At 37.2% G+C, this 20,194-nt stretch overlaps 1 protein-coding gene across 1 annotated transcript; it reads left to right on the forward strand.

The window, feature by feature from the left end:
- Positions 1-6,834: 6,834 nt before the first annotated feature.
- LOC115954472 (cytochrome b561 and DOMON domain-containing protein At5g47530-like) lies at positions 6,835-7,844 on the forward strand. Its single transcript, XM_031072331.1, has one exon. The coding sequence runs from the start codon at positions 6,975-6,977 to the stop codon at positions 7,575-7,577; it is 603 nt and encodes a 200-aa protein (XP_030928191.1). The 5' UTR covers positions 6,835-6,974; the 3' UTR covers positions 7,578-7,844.
- Positions 7,845-20,194: the final 12,350 nt, after the last annotated feature.

Genomic DNA, 20,194 nt, shown 5'->3' on the forward strand with positions numbered 1-20,194 from the left:
CACAATATGATTTGTAGAGAGTGGGCTTGCAAAACTAGCCGCTGGTCAAAGGGCGATGCCCGGTCATGGTTTTGGAGGAATTCATGTAAAAAGAGAATTGGGCTTGAACATTTAAGCCCTATGACGTCGCGCCCTATGAGATGGGTCTCCTCGGAATTGATTCGAGGACCTTTGAGGCCTTATTCTGGTTACCCAACGACGGACTTTCTTCAGTGAAGTCCGGTGTTGTTGAGAGGTTCTCCCCCATGTAGTCTTTCTTTTTTGGAGGTGGGATCAGACCCCCTTTCAGATTCACTTACTTTCTTATTTTATACTAACTTGCATTCGCTGTCCTTCGTCCACGTGTAGGGTCAATCTTTACAAAAACTGACATTTGTCCCATCAGTCCAATCCCGGAATTGTTGGGGATGGTTTGATAAAGCTGCAAGGTACAGCTCTGTCAGGCGCTGGGTCTTATCTGGAAGGGTAGTAAGGATAACTTCTCCAAGATATTTTGGATCTCCTTACAAATTCGTCCCTATACCAGTTTTACCCCTTTATTCCGGTGGGGTTCTGGATCTGTCGAGGACCAAACTGTCCTCGGCTGCCTTCCAAAATTGTTTTGTGCTCTGTATTGTAGAGCTTGGGTCACAGCTCTCCTCGGATTGGGCCTTCGGATTTTCCAGGAGCAATTGGGCTTGGCCCTTAAATTATTGGGCCCCACAATAGCCCCTCAAAACCCTTCTATCCGACTTCCGGGTTGGAAAGGAGGGTTTTGGCAAACCCGGGCCCTTAATATGGCTTGTTTAGTTCAACCCCGCATTTATGTGAGCGGTTTTCCACCTATCCAGGAAGTTAGCCGGTTTTCAAGGGATTCCGTTTAATCTGCTCGTGATCTACTCCTGCCGCTTGGCTGTCCCAGACGCGCCCTTAATGAATCCTCTTTACGAGGCTCATTTATGTCCGGCGGCTCATCTGATAAGGTGGGGAAATGGAATGGACGCCTCTTTTTTCTTCAGATTCCTTTGGGAAACTTGAATGCATTTAATACCCTCCGTTTTGCCCTTCCTATAAAAAGGCAAGCAGGAGGCCATCACTTTCGTGCAGACTCCTTTCCTTCCTTCTGAGATCTGAAACCCGTAGCCTCCTTTAGCGTCTGCTTAGCCCGTTTGTTATACACCATATCAGTACACGCCTACCATAACGAACGATGAAGGAACCATGCCCCTCCTCAAAACACCATGTTCCGATAAAACTTGAAATGGCTCGATCGGGGCAAGGGTGGCGTAGACTTAAGATCTGTCCCGTCTCTCTTTCAGCCAAAATCCGAAGCAGGGGCTCGTCATGTCGAATTCTCGGCGTGACTGAGTCGAGAACACCCAATATCAGCACCACTCGGCTCCTCACGAGCGTACCTAACATGGCACCAGTGTGTTAGGAGTCAGGGCTGAGGCAGGGGCGAAGTGCTTCTGCTTCTCCCTCTCTTTGCTCACTGGTGCCCTCCTCCGTCTTCCTCTTATAGTCTTCCCAGCACCAGTTCCGCCCTGGTGCTGTCCTTTTCCCTCTTTTGCTCCTCTCTTTGTCTTTTCATTTCTCCCCCTCTTCTTCTCCTCCTTCTCTTACTCATGTCCTCCATCTTCTTCATTCATCTCCTCCATCTTCTTCATTGATTTCTTCCTTACTATTTCCTTCTTCTTCGTTCTTTTTTTTTCTTTGAAGTGAGTTCTTCTCTTAGTATGAGCAACAGTGAGGCAAAGATTGGAGAGACTTTGAAGACAAGTTTAAAAGGCGCTTGACCGTTTGCTTATCTGTACTGTGGATGTTAGTACTGCTTCGGCAGCCCCTCTTTTGTATAGGCTTGTTGAAGCCTCTTTTTGTACATTGTAATAATTTTTCATATTAATAAAAGTTGTTTCTATTTCACTTTGCATGTTCTGTCTCTTTGTTTTTATAAATTTGCAAGTGCTGCTCGGCTCAATAATACCGCATCTAAATCAATGACGACTAAGACCAAAATACTTAATAATAAAAAGATGTTGCCATAATTTTAATAGAAGTGCTTGGCACAATAAGGCAGACCAGTAAAAAGTAATACTTACCCCCTGCTAGCCGAGGAGAGAAACGAAGGCTTGATGCCGTGTGAGGGATAACCATTTGAAAAACATACCGCCCACTAAATGAACAGCCCTCTTAGGCCATTGAATACTGGGGCGTTCCACCACCTTCCTTGCAATTTGTTGTCCTTAACCTTTTATGGTGTTTAAGTCGTGGGTCAAGTGATCTGACATTTTTATCAAGTAGCCCACCCTATGAAATCCAAACCTTTTCTTATCCAAGCAGTTGATTTCCCCAGGCTTGAGTCCGAGGACCATACAAGGCCTTGGTTCTGTCCAAAACTTCGTAATAATAATAATTTTTGTACTTGGTTTCCCCACAGGCTTAAGTCCGAGGACCATGCAAGGCCTTGGTTCTGTCCAAAACTTGCAATAATAATAATTTTTGTACTTGGTTTCCCCATAGGCTTGAGTCCGAGGACCATGCAAGGCCTTGGTTCTGTCCAAAACTCGTAATAATAATAATTTTTGTACTTGGTTTCCCCATAGGCTTGAGTCCGAGGACCATGCAAGGCCTTGGTTCTGTCCAAAACTTTATGCTCTTTCCTCAGGTGTCTCATAATCTGCCGAGCAGGTAGTTGTCCTTGGCAAAGGTTATTCCTTGGTGTGGGCCATAGTCCGTGGGCTTCCATGCAGAACGGGCCTGGGCCGCGAATTTATTAGGCCCACAGATTTAGAGGCATTTCCGTAGTCTTTGGTCACGCGGTACTTTTTGGCATCCCAGTATTCGAGGTGCGCCTTCACGAGGCTCCTTTAATCTCAGGGTTGCAGACGGCATTGGAAATCGAGCCGGAGACATTTTGTCTGTAGCGTTCCTTGGGATGCTGCGTGAATTAAATGCCATCACCTCATCTTTTAAATAAATAGGAGAGAAAGTTGCTTTACCTTCGCACGAATTCTTCAGTCTCCTCTCTTAGTACATCATGTTTGAGGCGAGGATTGGGGCAAAGGAGCTCTCTCCGCCACAAAAGCGTCGTGTCTTCCTGAGACTCCAGATAGTGAGGTACGGGCCAAGGAGGCGTAGACTTAAGAGAATATTTCAGTTCGAGAGAGGGGAAAGGATGTTTCTCCCTCTTTTAGTCAAAATCCGAAGCAGGTTCTGGTCATGCCAGATTTTTGGTATGCCCGAAGAAGGAATTTCCGCCATCAGCGCCGTCTGCCTTGTAGCAGGCAAATTTCTGCGGGGGCTTCCCAACTTCCGGCTCCCTGCATCTTTTCTGTAGATGGTGTTAGCCTGAGGTCAGGTTCTTTGGCTGCCTGAGTTATGGGCATGTAGAAGCGTCGAGGAATAGTTTCCTTAGACGACATCTTGGAACAGTAGCCAACCTCTCCTCTGAGATATCTCCTCGGCATCATCTTCACTCTTTTGTACTTTTCTTTTGCTTACGCAGTTAACTCTAATGTAAGCTGGTTTCAGCTTTTATTGTACACTGTACTGTTCTTTTGTCTTAATAAAAGATGTGTTTATTTCTTTATACATACTTTTTTTTTGCAACAACCACTTTGGGTCTGAATATTAAGTCTAAGCCTGCCTTTAACAATATTCTGGGCGGAAGAACACTTTAATACAAACCCTTATTAGTTTAAACTCGCAAATATTATCAAGTATAACAATGGTAATCCTCAATAGATTGAATTCATGGAACTAACCGAGATAGCTGCTGAGCGCTGCGTGATGCACGCTAGACGAATATCCGAGAGAGCAGCCGAGCAGCGATGGACTTGGATCGTGCCCTTGGGGTAACATACTGTGCCGTATCGTATCAGCCCCTTTGGCACTGGGGATCTGAGGGTAGACCGGGGAACCCGTGCAATTAAAGGATTGACCCAACTGTTAACGAGAAGTTCTCTTCGGATGGATTTTGAGGTTTATATGCCATAGTAGTTTCTTTTTTCTTTTTTTTTTATAGTTGGTTTCCCCATAGGCTTGAGTCCGTGGACCATGCAAGGCCTTGGTTCTGTCCAAAACTTGTGATCTTTTTATGTACTTGGTTTCCCCATAGGCTTGAGTCCGAGGACCATGCAAGGCCTTGGTTCTGTCCAAAACTTGTGATCTTTTTATGTACTTGGTTTCCCCATAGGCTTGAGTCCGAGGACCATGCAAGGCCTTGGTTCTGTCCAAAACTTGTGATCTTTTTATGTACTTGGTTTAGGCTTGAGTCCGAGGACCATGCAAGGCCTTGGTTCTGTCCAAAACTTGTTCTTTATGTACTTGGTTTCCCCATAGGCTTGAGTCCGAGGACCATGCAAGGCCTTGGTTCTGTCCAAAACTTGATGTACTTGGTTTCTTTTTTGTAAAACTTGGTACTTCCCCATAGGCTTGAGTCCGTGGACCATGCAAGGCCTTGGTTCTGTCCAAAACTTGTGATCTTTTTATGTACTTGGTTTCCCCATAGGCTTGAGTCCGAGGACCATGCAAGGCCTTGGTTCTGTCCAAAACTTGTGATCTTTTTATGTACTTGGTTTCCCCATAGGCTTGAGTCCGAGGACCATGCAAGGCCTTGGTTCTGTCCAAAACTTGTGATCTTTTTATGTACTTGGTTTCCCCATAGGCTTGAGTCCGAGGACCATGCAAGGCCTTGATTCTGTCCAAAACTTGTGATCTTTTTATGTACTTGGTTTCCCCATAGGCTTGAGTCCGAGGACCATGCAAGGCCTTAGTTCTGTCCAAAACTTATGATCTTTTTACTTGTTTTATTTTTCAACCACCAGCCCCTACACCAAGGCGGGGACAGTTGGCCTGAGGCTGGAAGCCCCTAGAGACGCCCGCGCCCTTAGCACTGCGAGGCGTAGCCCCTAGCAGAAGCTTACGTCGGAGCAACAACTATATGTCGCCGGAGACGGAGGAGATCCCAGAAATTTCTGCTTGGCGCGTGAGTTGATTCCACCGCCACCTGCGCCAGCGCGCAAGCTTTCCCACAGACGGCGCCAATTGTAAGGACACGATTCCACTGCGACCCAATAATGATGTTGGGCTCGCATATGAAAGATCCCTCACAATATGATTTGTAGAGAGTGGGCTTGCAAAGCTAGCCGCTGGTCAAAGGGCGATGCTCGGTCATGGTTTTGGAGGAATTCATGTAAAAAGAGAATTGGGCTTGAACATTTAAGCCCTATGACGTCGCGCCCTATGGGATGGGTCTCCTCGGAGTTGATCCGAGGACCTTTGAGGCCTTATTCCGGTTACCCAACGACGGACTTTCTTCAGTGAAGTTCGGTGTTGTTGAGAGGTTCTCCCCCATGTAGTCTTTCTTTTTTGGAGGTGGGATCAGACCCCCTTTCAGATTCACTTACTTTCTTATTTTATACTAACTTGCATTCGCTGTCCTTCGTCCACGTGTAGGGTCAATCTTTACAAAAACTGACATTTGTCCCATCAGTCCAATCCCGGAATTGTTGGGGATGGTTTGATAAAGCTGCAAGGTACAGCTCTGTCAGGCGCTGGGTCTTATCTGGAAGGGTAGTAAGGATAACTTCTCCAAGATATTTTGGATCTCCTTACAAATTCGTCCCTATACCAGTTTTACCCCTTTATTCCGATGGGGTTCTGGATCTGCCGAGGACCAAACTGTCCTCGGCTGCCTTCCAAAATTGTTTTGTGCTCTGTATTGTAGAGCTTGGGCCACAGCTCTCCTCGAATTGGGCCTTCGGATTTTCCAGGAGCAATTGGGCTTGGCCCTTAAATTATTGGGCCCCACAATTACCACTTGGTATGTTAAAAGAATATATTTCTAAGGTTTAAAACATAACTTTTTTCTTCTTCTTTTTTTCTCTTATATAGGCTCTGTTTGGGATCTATTTATTTTGCTAAAATTGAAAATTTTTTTTTATTGAAAGTATTGTAGATAAAGGTAAAAGTTAGTTGAAATTGTACAGTAAGATCCATAAATAGTACCAAAAAATGCAATATGACTCATAAATAATAGTAAAAATAAGCTGAATAGTAAAATAAGTTAGCAAAATTAATTTTTGCCAAACGGATACGTAATACACAAAAAACGAAAAAAAGGTTCATTTAATTTTTTATTGTACTACCATGACCATGTTCTGTATGTCAATTTTTTTTTTATTTTTTGGAGAAATTTCTGTACGTCAATTTGAGAATTAATTTAAAGTTTATTTTTTAAAAGACATATTAATAATCAGATTTAGTCTCTTAATTATGTCATATATCATCATCAGTTTTGAAAATGAAAAATTATTAGGTATTCTCGGAGTACCATAAATGCGTACTCTTCCCTCTCACATAAATGATGGGTTCCACCATAAATTTAATTAGTAGGACCCACCATTCATGTAAGAGAAGAGAATACGCATTTCTGGTACTCCGAGAGTACACGATAATTTCCCTTTGAAAATAATTGCTGAGTCTTCTTAATTTCACGAAAGAATACTGATTAATTAATACATTTCCAATTGCAATCAAGTAATCAATATGTGAATTGCCGTGGTCCATAATCATCTAATCATACTTGTTTGATATTAAACGTTGGAGAAAATTTCTCTTCGGTGGTAGGTGCTACATTGAGCTTCAGCCATGACTAATTACAAAATAATAATGATGCAGACTTTTATTTGCTCATTGCTGATTCAAAATGCAGACTTATACATATATATTCAAGTCAACAAACCCCTACTCTTCCAACAATATTTTAACTCCCACTTTCCCTTCTCTTTCCTCCATGCTTCCTCCAACATCTATAAATTATTGAATTTTGATCCATAACTTTGATAATAAGATTGAGAACATACCTTTGGAAACAATTTCAGTATCATCTGGAACATACCTATATACTGAAAACTTGTTTTCTATTGAGGTGTTCATCTCTAGACCATTATACCTCAAAAATCCTCAAAACTTTATAGTCGTGATCACCAACCATGAGTAAAGCTTTGAGAACTTTGTTGTTTTCTTGTATTCTGTTGTCTCTCTCTGTTTCATCCTATGCTCAGACCTGTAAGTCCTACTCTTTTTCCTCTAACAGGGTATATGCCTCATGCCAGGACCTTCCTGTATTGAGTGCATTCCTTCACTATAACTATAGCAGTTCAGCCAACACACTTGATATTGCATATAGAGTCACTGGAGCCACAACTTCAAATTGGATTTCTTGGGCTATCAACCCTAATGGACAACAAATGGCAGGGTCACAAGCCCTTGTGGCCTTTCAAAACTCTTCTGGAGCCATGCGGGTATATACATCCTCAGTAGCAAGTACTAGTATTTCTACGCTGTCAGAGAGTGCTTTGAGCTTTGGGGTGTCTAATCTCAATGGATCATTTGTGAACGGTGAAATGACCATATTTGCTACTTTGACACTTAGTAGTGGCATGACAACTGTGAACCAAGTCTGGCAAGTTGGTCCAGTCAGTGGAAATAATCCTCAATCGCATGATACCAGTTCCAATGCAGCTAACATGCGATCAGTGGGCACTTTGAATCTTCTTAATGGAACAACAACTTCAGGAGGAGGAACCAGTTAATTAACTTCTTGTTGCAGTTCATTTGTATGCCGGTTTTAACCTCAGCTCAAGTCTAATCATTTTATGATTAATTTGTTTTAAGCTCGTCTTAGTTATAGTGATATAATAATAAACCTTTATTGTAACACTGAATGGGTGCCAAGGGATGCCCAACTCTAATTATTTTAGAAGGAACAATGATCACATGTAACCAACATATTTTGGTTACAAATGGATTAATTTATGGGTTGTATCTTATTATTTAAATTAAATAATGGGTTTTATATTGATCCAGGTTGAGGAAAGATGTTCAAAGCGATTTTAAATAATGATGATGCCAAAAATCATCAGTGAGTCGCGCAGTCCTCACGTGCTTCAGACAAAACAGCCAAATACCCTCCGAAAGTTAAGTTAGAGAACTTTCACAACTCTAGAGTACTAGAGTTGGAGTAAAATATGTGTACCTTGATTTGTGAGGATTTTGGGGTTTTTATAGTAGAGTAGACGTGACTTTCGTTTCTTGGCGAGGAGGGTATTTCCTTGTAAGAAATATCCTCATTAATTTACGTATTTTGCAGGATCCTTTTCTTATGAGGGTTCCTTTGATTAGGGTTAATCATGAGATACAAGATATTTCCTTATATAGATATCCGTGGAGGTCAAGGTAGACCATGTTGAACCTGTCGACTAGAGATGCTCGTCAGATGTCGTAGGTCCGTCTGCCATGTCGAACTACCGCCTTGATCCCCGTCTGTTAATATGAAACCGTCGAGTCCTGAGAGGCCGTCAGCTTCTTCGTTATGCCAAAATACCCTTATCAAATAAATTAGTTATGCCAGCGGTTGGCTCAAACGATAGATGCAATGAAAGGTAATACTCAAAGTGTGTATAATCTATAGTTAGAGAAGAATTAATTACGTAAAATTTCTTTGCACTACATCAGCTAGTACAGAGGGGAGTTGCGTTAATTTGTTTTGGCAGAAAATACTTTTTAGAATGATCTAGAATATATTTATATTCTTCAACTTGCTTATAATTTCGTTAATATATATTAACCTCTTCACATGTTCTATGCGCTTATCAAGATGGCCTTTTTCTTTTCTTTTCTTTTAATTTTATTTTATAGTAATAAAAATAACATTTTTAAGTTGTTACCGTGCATAAATAATTATAGTTTAAGACTGCAAGTATAAAATGAGTCTTAATGACATTAGGGTTTTTTGGTGTGCAACTATATAGGCGTACATAATCCCAAAGTGTGTAAAGCTCTCCGAATATACGTTTCATTCAGAAAATATAGAACCACACACACTTTTATTAGCACTCTCAAATCTCAAGGTTCCATCACATGAGCTTTGAGTCCTGGCCTGCGAACAAAGAGTAGAATACCCTATTTGTGGTTTCTATCCACCAGGAAGCCATTGGAGATTGTGGTGGCTGTCGAGGTTTGTGGGAAGAGCAATATATGGTAGATTTGTTTTTGCTGCACTAAGGTTTTTGGTTAGGGTTTAATAGTAAACCCAAGTGATATGAATTGAAATTCTTAGGGTATGTTTGGTAACTATTTTTTCCCTTTATTTTCTATTTTTAAAAACAATTTTCTATTTTTGAGACTAAAAAACTTGTTTAGCAACCCAAAATAGATAGAAAATAAAAACTGTTTTCAAAATTCAATTTGTGAAGGAAACTAAAAACATGCAAAATGCTATTTTCAGTTTCTAGTTTTCAAAATTCAATGAAAACATGCGTCTGATTTAATGAATTTGTCTTATTTAATGAATTAGCACTAGAGTTCAAATCCTAGTAACAACATATTTTGGCATTTTTTTCCTTCAAAAAACCATTTTTTAAATTTCAACTAACCAAACATGTTTTTTATTTCAAAAATACAAGAAAATTGTTTTTTCTTTATACTCCCAAAAACAAGTTTTTGAAAATAGAAAATAAAAATTGTTACCAAACATTACCTTAGTTTTTTATACGAGAATACATTCATATGCTTTTTCCTTCATCATTCAATTTGAATAGATCCATTAGCTATTTATATTTATGAACATTGTATTTTTCCAGCAATTCATTCTAGGCAGTGAGAAATGTATCTTCATCAACATACCGCTAATAAATGCTAAGAAATCTTGGTTAAATTGAGATTCACTTTTAAATAAATGACCCAAGTGTCTATTATCATTATGCCACATGTGTGAACTACGTAATGCAGGATATGTTTCAAGCATGACTACTTGAATTACAAATGACATTGATGCATCTTAATCTTTTTTAAAAAAAAAAAAATAGTAATTGGTTTCTTTTCGGATATTGCTTCAAGGATGGTCTTAAATAACCATACAAAAAATTCAATTATTTCATCGTATAAAAGTGCAACTCCAAATATTATAATTTCTTTATAGTGACTGAGTCCCAAAAATACACCAAGTGGCCTTGCATCTCAATTTGTATATGCAGGGTTTGTTTGGATACCACTTATTTTGCTGAAAACTGGAAAAACTTATTGCTGAAAATAATAAAAAAATCATTTTTGGGTTACTATTCACTCCCCCAAACACTGTTCATTTGCCTTAATACACTGTTCATGTCCCACGAACAGTGCAACAGGCTCTGGTCAAAAAAAAAAAAAAAAAGAATGAAAACGCAAACGCAACCATGAAACGTGTATCCAAACGCGTACGTAGTATCAAACATTATTACATAAGCAAAGTGATTATAGTCAATGACCATTTTTGCATTAGCCCAGATTATATTAGTGATCAACTCTTTAAAATCCAATTAAATAGCGTAAGAATATGAAGGGTTTTCCTTAAGTTGATGATTGAAAGTTCTTTCCCACCTAATATCTTCCCTATACTTTAAGGCTCTTTGTTGGTTATTAGTATTACATAAATAATTATTGTGATCTTGCTTGGTAAAATTGAGGTTATCATTTCCATCGACTTGCATATTAATTATCCCATTTTACAAATTATTCTATTTTACCATCTTAAAAGCTACTTTATTTATTATACCAAACCATTTTACATCACATCTAACATTCCAAACTCTTTTGTTTTTGTCATTTTATTTGAATATTCTTTTTTTTTTTTTTACTATTTCTCTCTCCTTCTCTTTCTTTCTCTTCCTTAAAGTAACCAACAACCACAAAAACACCACCGCCATTACCATGCCAACACCACGCTAGAAGTCTAGAACCACAGTACAACAACACAACCACCACGGAAACACACCACCACAATCAATCACACATCCCCACCAAAATGGAAACCTTCCACCACATCGTTCACAACCCTAACCACAACCACAACCACACCACCATAAAAAAAAAAAAAAAAAAGCCACCTCCACAACCCATCAACCACAACCACAATCCCCACCATCAACAACACAAACACCACCCATATCTAAATGAACTCAATCAAACCATGACCATTAGGACCTCCACGACCAAAACCCATCACCAAAACCAATTAGCAAGCAAACCCATCACGACCCACAACCAAATCTAATTAGCAAACCCACGAACACGAAGCTGCAAACCACCATACCCACACCGATCTCACAACCAAAACCATAGCAACCCTTGACCACGCCAATCTCACCATAAAAAATCACCTAGAAAACACACCACCACTGCCGTGGGAGAAGGAGCAAGGACTGAAGGAGATCTCAACATCATTGGAATCACTTTCTCGCTCATCTAGTGACTGTTTGTCTCGAAAGTCAAGCTCACGCCTTCGTCGGAGCATGCTTTGGCCAACAATGGGGCTAGACAAATGAGGGATACGAAAGCGAGTCAGAGAGTGAAAGAGGGGGAGACAAGAGATCAGAGATGAGGAAAGAGAGAGTTGAGAAAGAAAAGGAGACCATCAGACTAGAGAAAGAGAAGATAGAGGAGAGAGATAATAAAGTGATTAAAAAAAATATATACAAATTGTCTACAGTAATTTCTCTAAGTAGAGTGCAATATAGCAAAATTGTAAAAATTTTAGATTTACAAGTTTGGGTAATGCATCATTTTTGTGCCTTGATGCTAAAATATACCAACATATGGCATATGGAAGACCGGATGTGAATGCTCTAATAAGCTGATAAGACTCATTGAGTCTTAATCATGATTCATATGACAAATCAATATCAATAGATTGAGTTGTAGACATCCTTCATTGTGATGGCATCATGGGTATAGTATTTGGGAGATAAAGATAGTGGATATATTCATCAATAAATTCATTTGTGTAGGGATGGAACCAGAACTTAGAGTTAGGGGGAGCGACTTTGTTGTTGGTTGTGTGCAATGACTTTGGCCTCCGACTTTGTTGCTACTTAATCGCTTAGCTGCTAGTTGTTTAAAATTTTTTAAAGGATCAGATTATTTGATTTAGGTAAAATTGGTTGACTAGGCTTAATTTTTTTTTTTTTTTTTTATTATTGGTAATTTTTGTTGTTGTACTAATTTTTTTGGGCTTGTATATTTCTTTTTTAGATTTTAGACTTATAAGTTTTTTAATGGTCTTTAAAATGAGGAAAATGTTTGAACTACAAACTTCTTTACAAATTGTTGATAATGTAAGTAATGAGCCAAAATGTGAACTTATAAGAATTTACTGCCTTAATAGTTTGTAAAAATGTTATAGAAAAATTTGTGACTATAACAATACTCTTAAAAGAATCAATGATATTTTCAAAGGGACAAAAGTGTAATTTTCTAAAATAAAATTGCTAAAATTAATACCCATATATATATAATAATATTTAAAAAAAAAAATTGGGAGGGGGGCATTGCCCCTCCAAGTCCAACCATAGCTCTGTCCATGTATTTGTGCTCACAACCACGTCTTGTTTATGCATGAGTCTTCTTTATGTTATAATCTCACTTGTCTATGTATCGAAATCCCTCATTGGCGCACACCAATCTCCTTGAAGTAAATATTTTGGTCTTTTAAAATTTATTCAAGTACTCTTTTTCTACTACTAATTAGTAGTAGAAAAAAAAAAACTTAAATAAAACCTATTTTTCTTTCATACTCATTATAAAAATCAAATATAATATCATTAATTTGGTTCAAACTCTATCCATCAAATTTGATGGTGTAAATTGCATGGACACATTAGGAGGAACAAGTACTCATATTGAGACATTCACCCCTAACAAAAAACTGAATATAAATTATAATTTTTATCTGTCATTTATTTATTTATTTTTAAAAGAAATGATATTTACCAACAAAACAAAGTTTATAATGCTACAAAACATGGTATTGTATATAGTTTGATAAGAATTATACATGTAAGATATATGAAATAATTTTTAAGATGCAGAGATAAAAAATTGATTTGATAAGAAATATTCCCAAAAAAAAAAAAAGAATATATGAATTACTTTTTAATTTGATTCTTTTAATGCTTTAACCCAACCAAAAAATCAACAATCCTACATTTCACCTATCGAAATCAAATATTTATACCAAACACAAGATTACAAGAGTTTCACCCAAAAAAAAAAAAAAATCAATATTCAGCTTTGCCCACGTTTGAATTCTATTACATCTTTACCCAATCCAAACATTAAGAGCATTCGCATCAAAGGAGCTAAAATTTTAGCATTTAATATCTCAAAACACTATTTTATTTATTTTAACACAACATTTTATTTATTTATTTATGGAATGTGGACTTTGGTTGGGTGAATGAGGTGGTGGCAGCACATGGGTCATTCATGGATCTTGTGGACTTATATGTGACAAAACCCAAAATGGGCGAGCTGTTTGGGACCACGGCATGGTTCCTTTGGAATCACCGGAACAAAGTCAGGTTGAATGATAGGACTTTACTGCTGAACAGAGTGGGAGAAGCTGCAAAAAATTTAGTGCAGCAGGTGCAGTCAGTCCGTGAAGGTCATAGGGGGGTGAGACGGACACGAAGGTGTAAATGGACCCCTCCTCAAGTAGGGGATTTCAAGGCCAACTTTGATGGAGCATGGTTCGATGAAAGTGATGAAGCTGGGATCGGGATCGTGGTACGCGACTCCTCGGGGCTGGTACTAGCGGCACTAGCTGAGAAAATAAAAAAAACCACATTCTGTGGACTGTCTAGAGATGATGGCAGCAAGAAGGGCTGTGATTTTTGCTCAAGAGATTGGATTACAAAGCTGCCAGTTTGAGGGAGATTCTGAAGTTGTGACTGAGGCCCTCAAAAATGAGTATATGTTCTGCTCATCCTTTGGCCATATAGTCAGAGATACTTTAGTTTGTGTAAACTCATTGAGGAGTTTTTCTTTCGCTCATATTTGTTAGGCAAGCAATTCTGTATCCCATGCTTTAACTCAGAGGGCTCATTTTTGTTAGTTTGGAAGGAGGATGTTATTTCTGATATAGATTCCTTTGTTATTGTTGATTTTTCCGGTTCTTAATAAAACTTATTCACAGGCCTGGGCCCGGTTCTCAAAAAAAAAAAAAAAAAAACGTAGGTTCTCTTTTTTTAACATATTCATTTAAATATTATAATTTTTATTCTCTCAAAAGGTTTCTCTCTTCTTATCTGTGTCTCTCCCTATTCCTGAACAAACCCACAGCCATAGCCACACACACAGCTAGCCACTGCTAGCCACCACCACCAAACCAAAAAAAAAACCAACATCCAGCAGCCACCACAACTACAACAACTGCCATAACCACCACCTCCCACAACCACAATCTCCAACTAACAAAATCACAAACCCAAACCCACAATCTCATCACCACCAACAAGCAAAAAAAGAAAAACAACCCACCAAAATCACAAACCCATAATCCTCTCCCTCCCTAAGCTCACCATCACCGCTGGAAAACCCAGCCACATCCGTCGGAAACCATCCACACCTGCCGGAAACCACTGCAACTCTAATTAAAAACCCACCAAAACCCATTGCGAGACCCACGAGCTGAGCCACCCATGAACCACGAAGTCGACCCACACAAAAAAAAAAAAAAGAAAAAAGAAAAAAAGAGAAAGACAGAGTGACAGAAATGGGGGTGATAAAAATGGTGATGACTGAACAGAAAAAGAAAAAGGAAAAGGAGTGGCAGAGATATGGTGAAGGAAAGGGAAAAACAAAGAAAGGGAAATATTATTTTAATAGAAAAGAGAGAAAGGATAATATAAAATATTATTATCATTTATAACTTTAAAGCTACAGTAGGTGTCAAAGATCACACACTACTGTAGCTTGGATGCTAAATATGATAGCAATAGCGTCATTGATGTAGCCTAAAAGTGAATGTATTTTTAGTCCCTACGTTTTGACATAATTTTTATTTTGATATCTGTATTTTAATTTTATCATTTTTAGCTCCTAAATCAATTAACGTGTTTTATTTTGATCCTTTTTGTCAGTCAACCGATGAAAATTGTTGAGGTGACTGCCGGAAGAATTAAAATATTATAAAAATATCAAATCACTCCTGACACATCAGCATATAAATTTAAAAAAATTAATTTATTAATTTTAATTAAATAATATAATTAAAAACATAATTAAAAACTAAACTTCACATGAACCCAGAAGCTCATCAAGACCTATGAACCCAGATTGAAACTAAACTAAACTAAACTAAACTATACTTCACATGAACCAAAACTTCACATAAACTAAACTAATTTATTGGATTTGAACACCACACGCCCAGACCTTCCTTAGCTCCAATTGCAGTGGTGAACCCAGACCGAAACTTCCACCGATTGCACCTGTGAACCCAGATAGACCAAACCCAATCCCCACGAACCCATCAGCTCTTGTGAACTCAAGCGACGACGGTGGCTCCAGGCAGCCTTGGCGGCCACGGTGACAGCTTCAGGTGGCCTCGATGGCGACGTCTAGACTCCCCCAACTCTTCTCGTGTGTCTCTTTTTGGATTTGGCCTTTGTAAGTCTTAGATTTAGAAAGAGAGAGGGAGAGAATGAGATGAAGCTGGCGATTTGGAGCAGATCTAAAGGAAGGGGGCCGGCGGTGGTTTAGAGAGAATGGAACTCGATCTCGGCCTTCGTCTTGGCCACCGTTTCGGCCACAATAGAGCTCGCCGGTCTCGGCCTTCGTCCTGGTCTTGGCCACAATGGAGCTTGCCGATCTCGGCCACCATCTTGGCGTGGGTTTGTTAACTGATCGGTGGGTTTGGTGACTTTTTCGGTGGCAGTGGTGGTCATGTTCTAGAATTTTTGTGAGTTTTTGAGCTGAAGTTCATGTTATGAAGAAATGTTTTTGATCGGCAGGGTGGTGGTGGCTTGATTGTGTCGGTCATTGGTGGTGGGATCTGGGTTTGATTGTGTTGGTTTGGGTTTGATTGTGTTGATCTGGGTTTGTTGTGATTGGTTTCTTGATCTGGGTTTAATCTGGGTTTGATTTGCTGAGAATTTGGTGTTGATTGTGTTAGAATTTTGGGAAGAACATGAAGAATTCGATGATCTTGATTTGTGGTAGATCTGATAGTGCTGGGTTTGACGATCTCTAAGGTGTTGAATTTGGGTTTTTTCTTCTTGTTTTCATTTATGTCCTAGTGATCTGGGTTTGAGTTCTTGGGTTCCTGGGTTTGTGTTCTTGTGATGGGTTTGAGTTCTTGGTTGCTAGGTTTGATTTGGGAAGAATATGAAGAAGAAGTTGTAAAATGAAGAGCAATCTGAAGAACATGAAGAACAATCTTAATTCATGTGAATTTTAGTTTTTAATTTTTATTATTTAGTTAAATTAATAAATTAATTTTTTAAATTTATATGCTGATGTTTCAGGAGTGATGTGACATTTTTATAATATTTTAATTCTTCTGGCAGCCACCTTAGTAATTTCCGTCAGTTGACTGACGAAAAGGACCAAAATGGAACGCGTTAATTGGTTCAGGGACTAAAAGTGGTAAAATTAAAATGTAGGAACCAAAATAGAAATTGGGTCAAAACGTAGGGACTAAAAGTGCATTTACGCCTTTATTTTATGGTGTGAGATGTTAGAAAATAACTTTTTTAGCATTTTACAGCTTTGCTGGGAATGCTCTCCTACATTTCACATATTATTCCTTCAATGCTAAACCCATCCATAAAATCTAAACAAAGACATGATTGAAATTTCGCTATTGCTTTGTTTATGGGGTGGCCAAAGAGGAGTGCATATAGAAATAGAGCTGCAGTTTTGTGTTATAAAACCTTGCATCCCTAACAATAATTCATTTGAGGAAAATTATTAAGTAGTCTGAGTACCATAAATGCTAGTCCTTCCTCTTACATGAATGATGGGTTCCACCATGAATTTAATTAGTGGAACTCACCATTCATATAAGAGGAGGGAATACACATTTATGGTACTCTGGATGTCCAAAACAATTTCCCCTCATTTGATATATTAATTTGTCCCCTCCTCAGTGTGAGCCATATGTTTCTCTCTTTGTTTTTTGTTTTTTTTTTGTTGAGTTAAAGCTAGTTTTGTTAACTTTTCTATTGAGTTAGGTTAAAGGCTTTTAAATGAATTGTCATATTCCAAACTCTTGATTTCTTTCAAATGAATCATGACCTTCAAAGTCTATATAAAAATGAAATAGAGAAGATTCTAGATTCATGGATTACTTAGGTTTTGGTTGGTCACTTTGCTGTGAGATAAAGAATAGTTTATACTTATTTTGTTTTCCTAAAATTATTAAAAATATTTTTCCTATTAAAAACGGCATCATTTTGGGACTTGTCGATAGCAAATTAGAAAGTCTATTGCCTCCAATTTTTTCACAGGAAAAAATCCCACCATGGTTTTATATTTGTATTGTGGTGGGGTCTAATGAGATGAATTTGTTAGAGTGTGATTTAAAGAAAAAAAAAATAGTTGCAAATATGGTCTTAAGGAACAAAAACATTTAATAAAATTTATTAAAATATTATAGATATACATATATAAAAGGTATATTCATTATAAATTTTGAATATATTCAACTAATGACTAATTTGTTCATCTCTTATATAATAATATTTAATAAGCTAACTAAATAAATTAAACTAACATGTGTTTATAACATACACATTCAAATTGCTTAAATTCAAATGTGATAATATTTACAAATTACCCAAAAATAATAATTTATTTTCATCATATTCATCATATTGCCTAATCAACCCTATTTAAGTCAAATATTATCATCATGTTTATCATTTTGCAAACTTATTTCTTCGCTAAAATTTTCTTCATCGTCATTAACATTTACTATCTCTTCTTGTTCTTTTTATTTTAATCATTTTAAAAAAAAATATTTCTTCTTGGCATTCTAGTTTCTTGGACATATAACAATAATGACAAAAATAAAAAAATATTTATATTTTCAATTAATTGTATACTGTGTAATCCAAATTTTGTAGAAGAAAGAAAAACAAACTTATGAATATATTATTTTATTAGGCTAAATTAAGTAACTTAATAATTGTGTTAAAAACAAGTCTAACAACATGTTAGATTCAAATAAAAGTACAAATTCTAACAAAAAATCTCATTTAAAAACATTTATCATAAGATTTTACGATATGATATGATTCATATGATTCACAATACATTGATATAATACAAAACTTTTACACATGATACGATATGTATCGTACAATATGTGATATGTATCGCATATCGTACAATATTGACAATTATGCTCTCATCAATGTGTTAAATAGTCGAGGGTGCAAATGGTTTATTGGATTTTTTTTTTTTTTTAATCCAAAAGGTGGAGTGCACATCAAAGAGTTTGATAAAATAACGAACTAAGTTGTCCTACAAACCAATGGTTACAAACTTTCCTTTTATATATATATATATATATATATATATATATATTTTATAAGATGTAAATTTTGACAAATCCATCATTAGATTGCACTTTCTTATTAAATCTTCCATTCTTGTAAAATTTCAAGAAAATCAAATATCTATATCTATGTCATCAATCAAATGGTTAGTTTTAAAGTTTTTAGTCTTAAATTATGCATAAAAATAAGTTTATGGATTAAATAGTAAATAATATTTAATTTGAACGAAATTGGACATGCATGTTGAGAACATAAATAATATGCAATCCAACGAATAGATTTTTAAAATATGTAAATATGATAATTTTTTGGTGGGACTTTGTATCCATTGCCTACAAAATTTTAGGCAAACTTTGTTCTATAATAATTTTTCTAAAGTTTGAAAAGTGTTTGGTTTGATGGAAATTGATTTCAGGAAAATATTTTACGCATTTGTGGGTGTTTGGAGCGACTGAAAATGTAAGTTAATTCGATTGATTGTAAAATAATTGCATTTATGACGGAAATTGATTTACGCTTTTATATTTTATAAAACTTTTTCCGCATCACCCAAAACTCATCAACAAAACTTCTACCCACCACTGTCAGCCACCCAATCGCCACCCCTACTAATTAATGTCTCCAATCTCAAGTTGCCAACCACCGCTATTGCTAGACTCCACCACCGTTGGTTGTGGGTCTCCACCACCATTGGTTGTTGGCCGTCGGTTTTCTGTAGCATTTTCCTCAACACAACCAAATACTTGAAAATCTTTTTGGGAATCTTTGAGGTTTGAACTAATGCCAGCCTTTGTAAAAGTGACAAACTTGGTCATAAACCCAACTTTGAATCTAAACCATTACTCATTTATCTCTTCTTTCTCATCGTGACTAGAGACTTAAGGTTTGTTTGGTTGTATTGTTTAAATAACAAAACAAGTATTTTCACGACACTTTTTTACCCACACATTTTCATAACACTTAAAAAACGTTACTAGAACAACATTACCATTAAGGCCTTCAGTTGGTTAGTACCAAACTCCTGTATTTAAAAAAGAAAAAGAAAGTGTTAAAAACGTAGCGTTGCTCCGAAACGGCATTCGTTTTGGGGAGAACAAAATGGTAGAGAAGAGGCAAAGGTGGAGTTTGGATCCACATCTTGCGTCTACGTTTTCAGCAAACCCGCGTTTTCTCCTTTTTTTTTTCTCTCTTTTTTTTTTTTAAAGATCAGCGCCTGTGTCACTGTTTATTATCCATGAATAGTGATTTTAGGCATATGAACAGTAATTTTTCACATATTAAAAAATTATTTTATTACAGTGTTTTCAATTTTCAAGTTTAGTAAAAATAAGTTGTATCCAAATGGACGAAGATTGGCATTCAGATAAATCTGTGGGAGACAAAGAGTTAGACAGAGAGAGCAGTCAGTGTGGGGGAGTGTTAGACAACAAGAAAAAAAATGGAGAAAAAGAGAGGAGGTAATGTGCAAAATAGCTGTGCAAAAGAATTGTATATAGTTAGTTAGACAACGTTTGAAATAATTAAGGAAACTAGCATTTCGAGTTTTAGAAACTCGAGATCCATATTAGAACTCGAGTCCAAAAGACTCGCTTTGCAAGTGTGAAAATATCACATAGATCTCGAGTCTTTAAGACTCGAGTTTTATGCAAAAAAAATTTCATCTATAATGGCCTTTTTAAGCCTTACAGTGATGTTTTAAAGTCCTATAGCGGCGTTTTACTACAAATTTTTTTTTTAAGTACAGGTTTAGGGAGTCCTATAGTGGCGTTTTTAAACCCTATAATGACGTTTTATAGCCCTATAGCGGCGTTTTTATTCAATTTATGGTAATC

Source organism: Quercus lobata, chromosome 8 (genome assembly GCF_001633185.2).
Source record: "Quercus lobata isolate SW786 chromosome 8, ValleyOak3.0 Primary Assembly, whole genome shotgun sequence".
Lineage (NCBI taxonomy): Eukaryota > Viridiplantae > Streptophyta > Magnoliopsida > Fagales > Fagaceae > Quercus > Quercus lobata.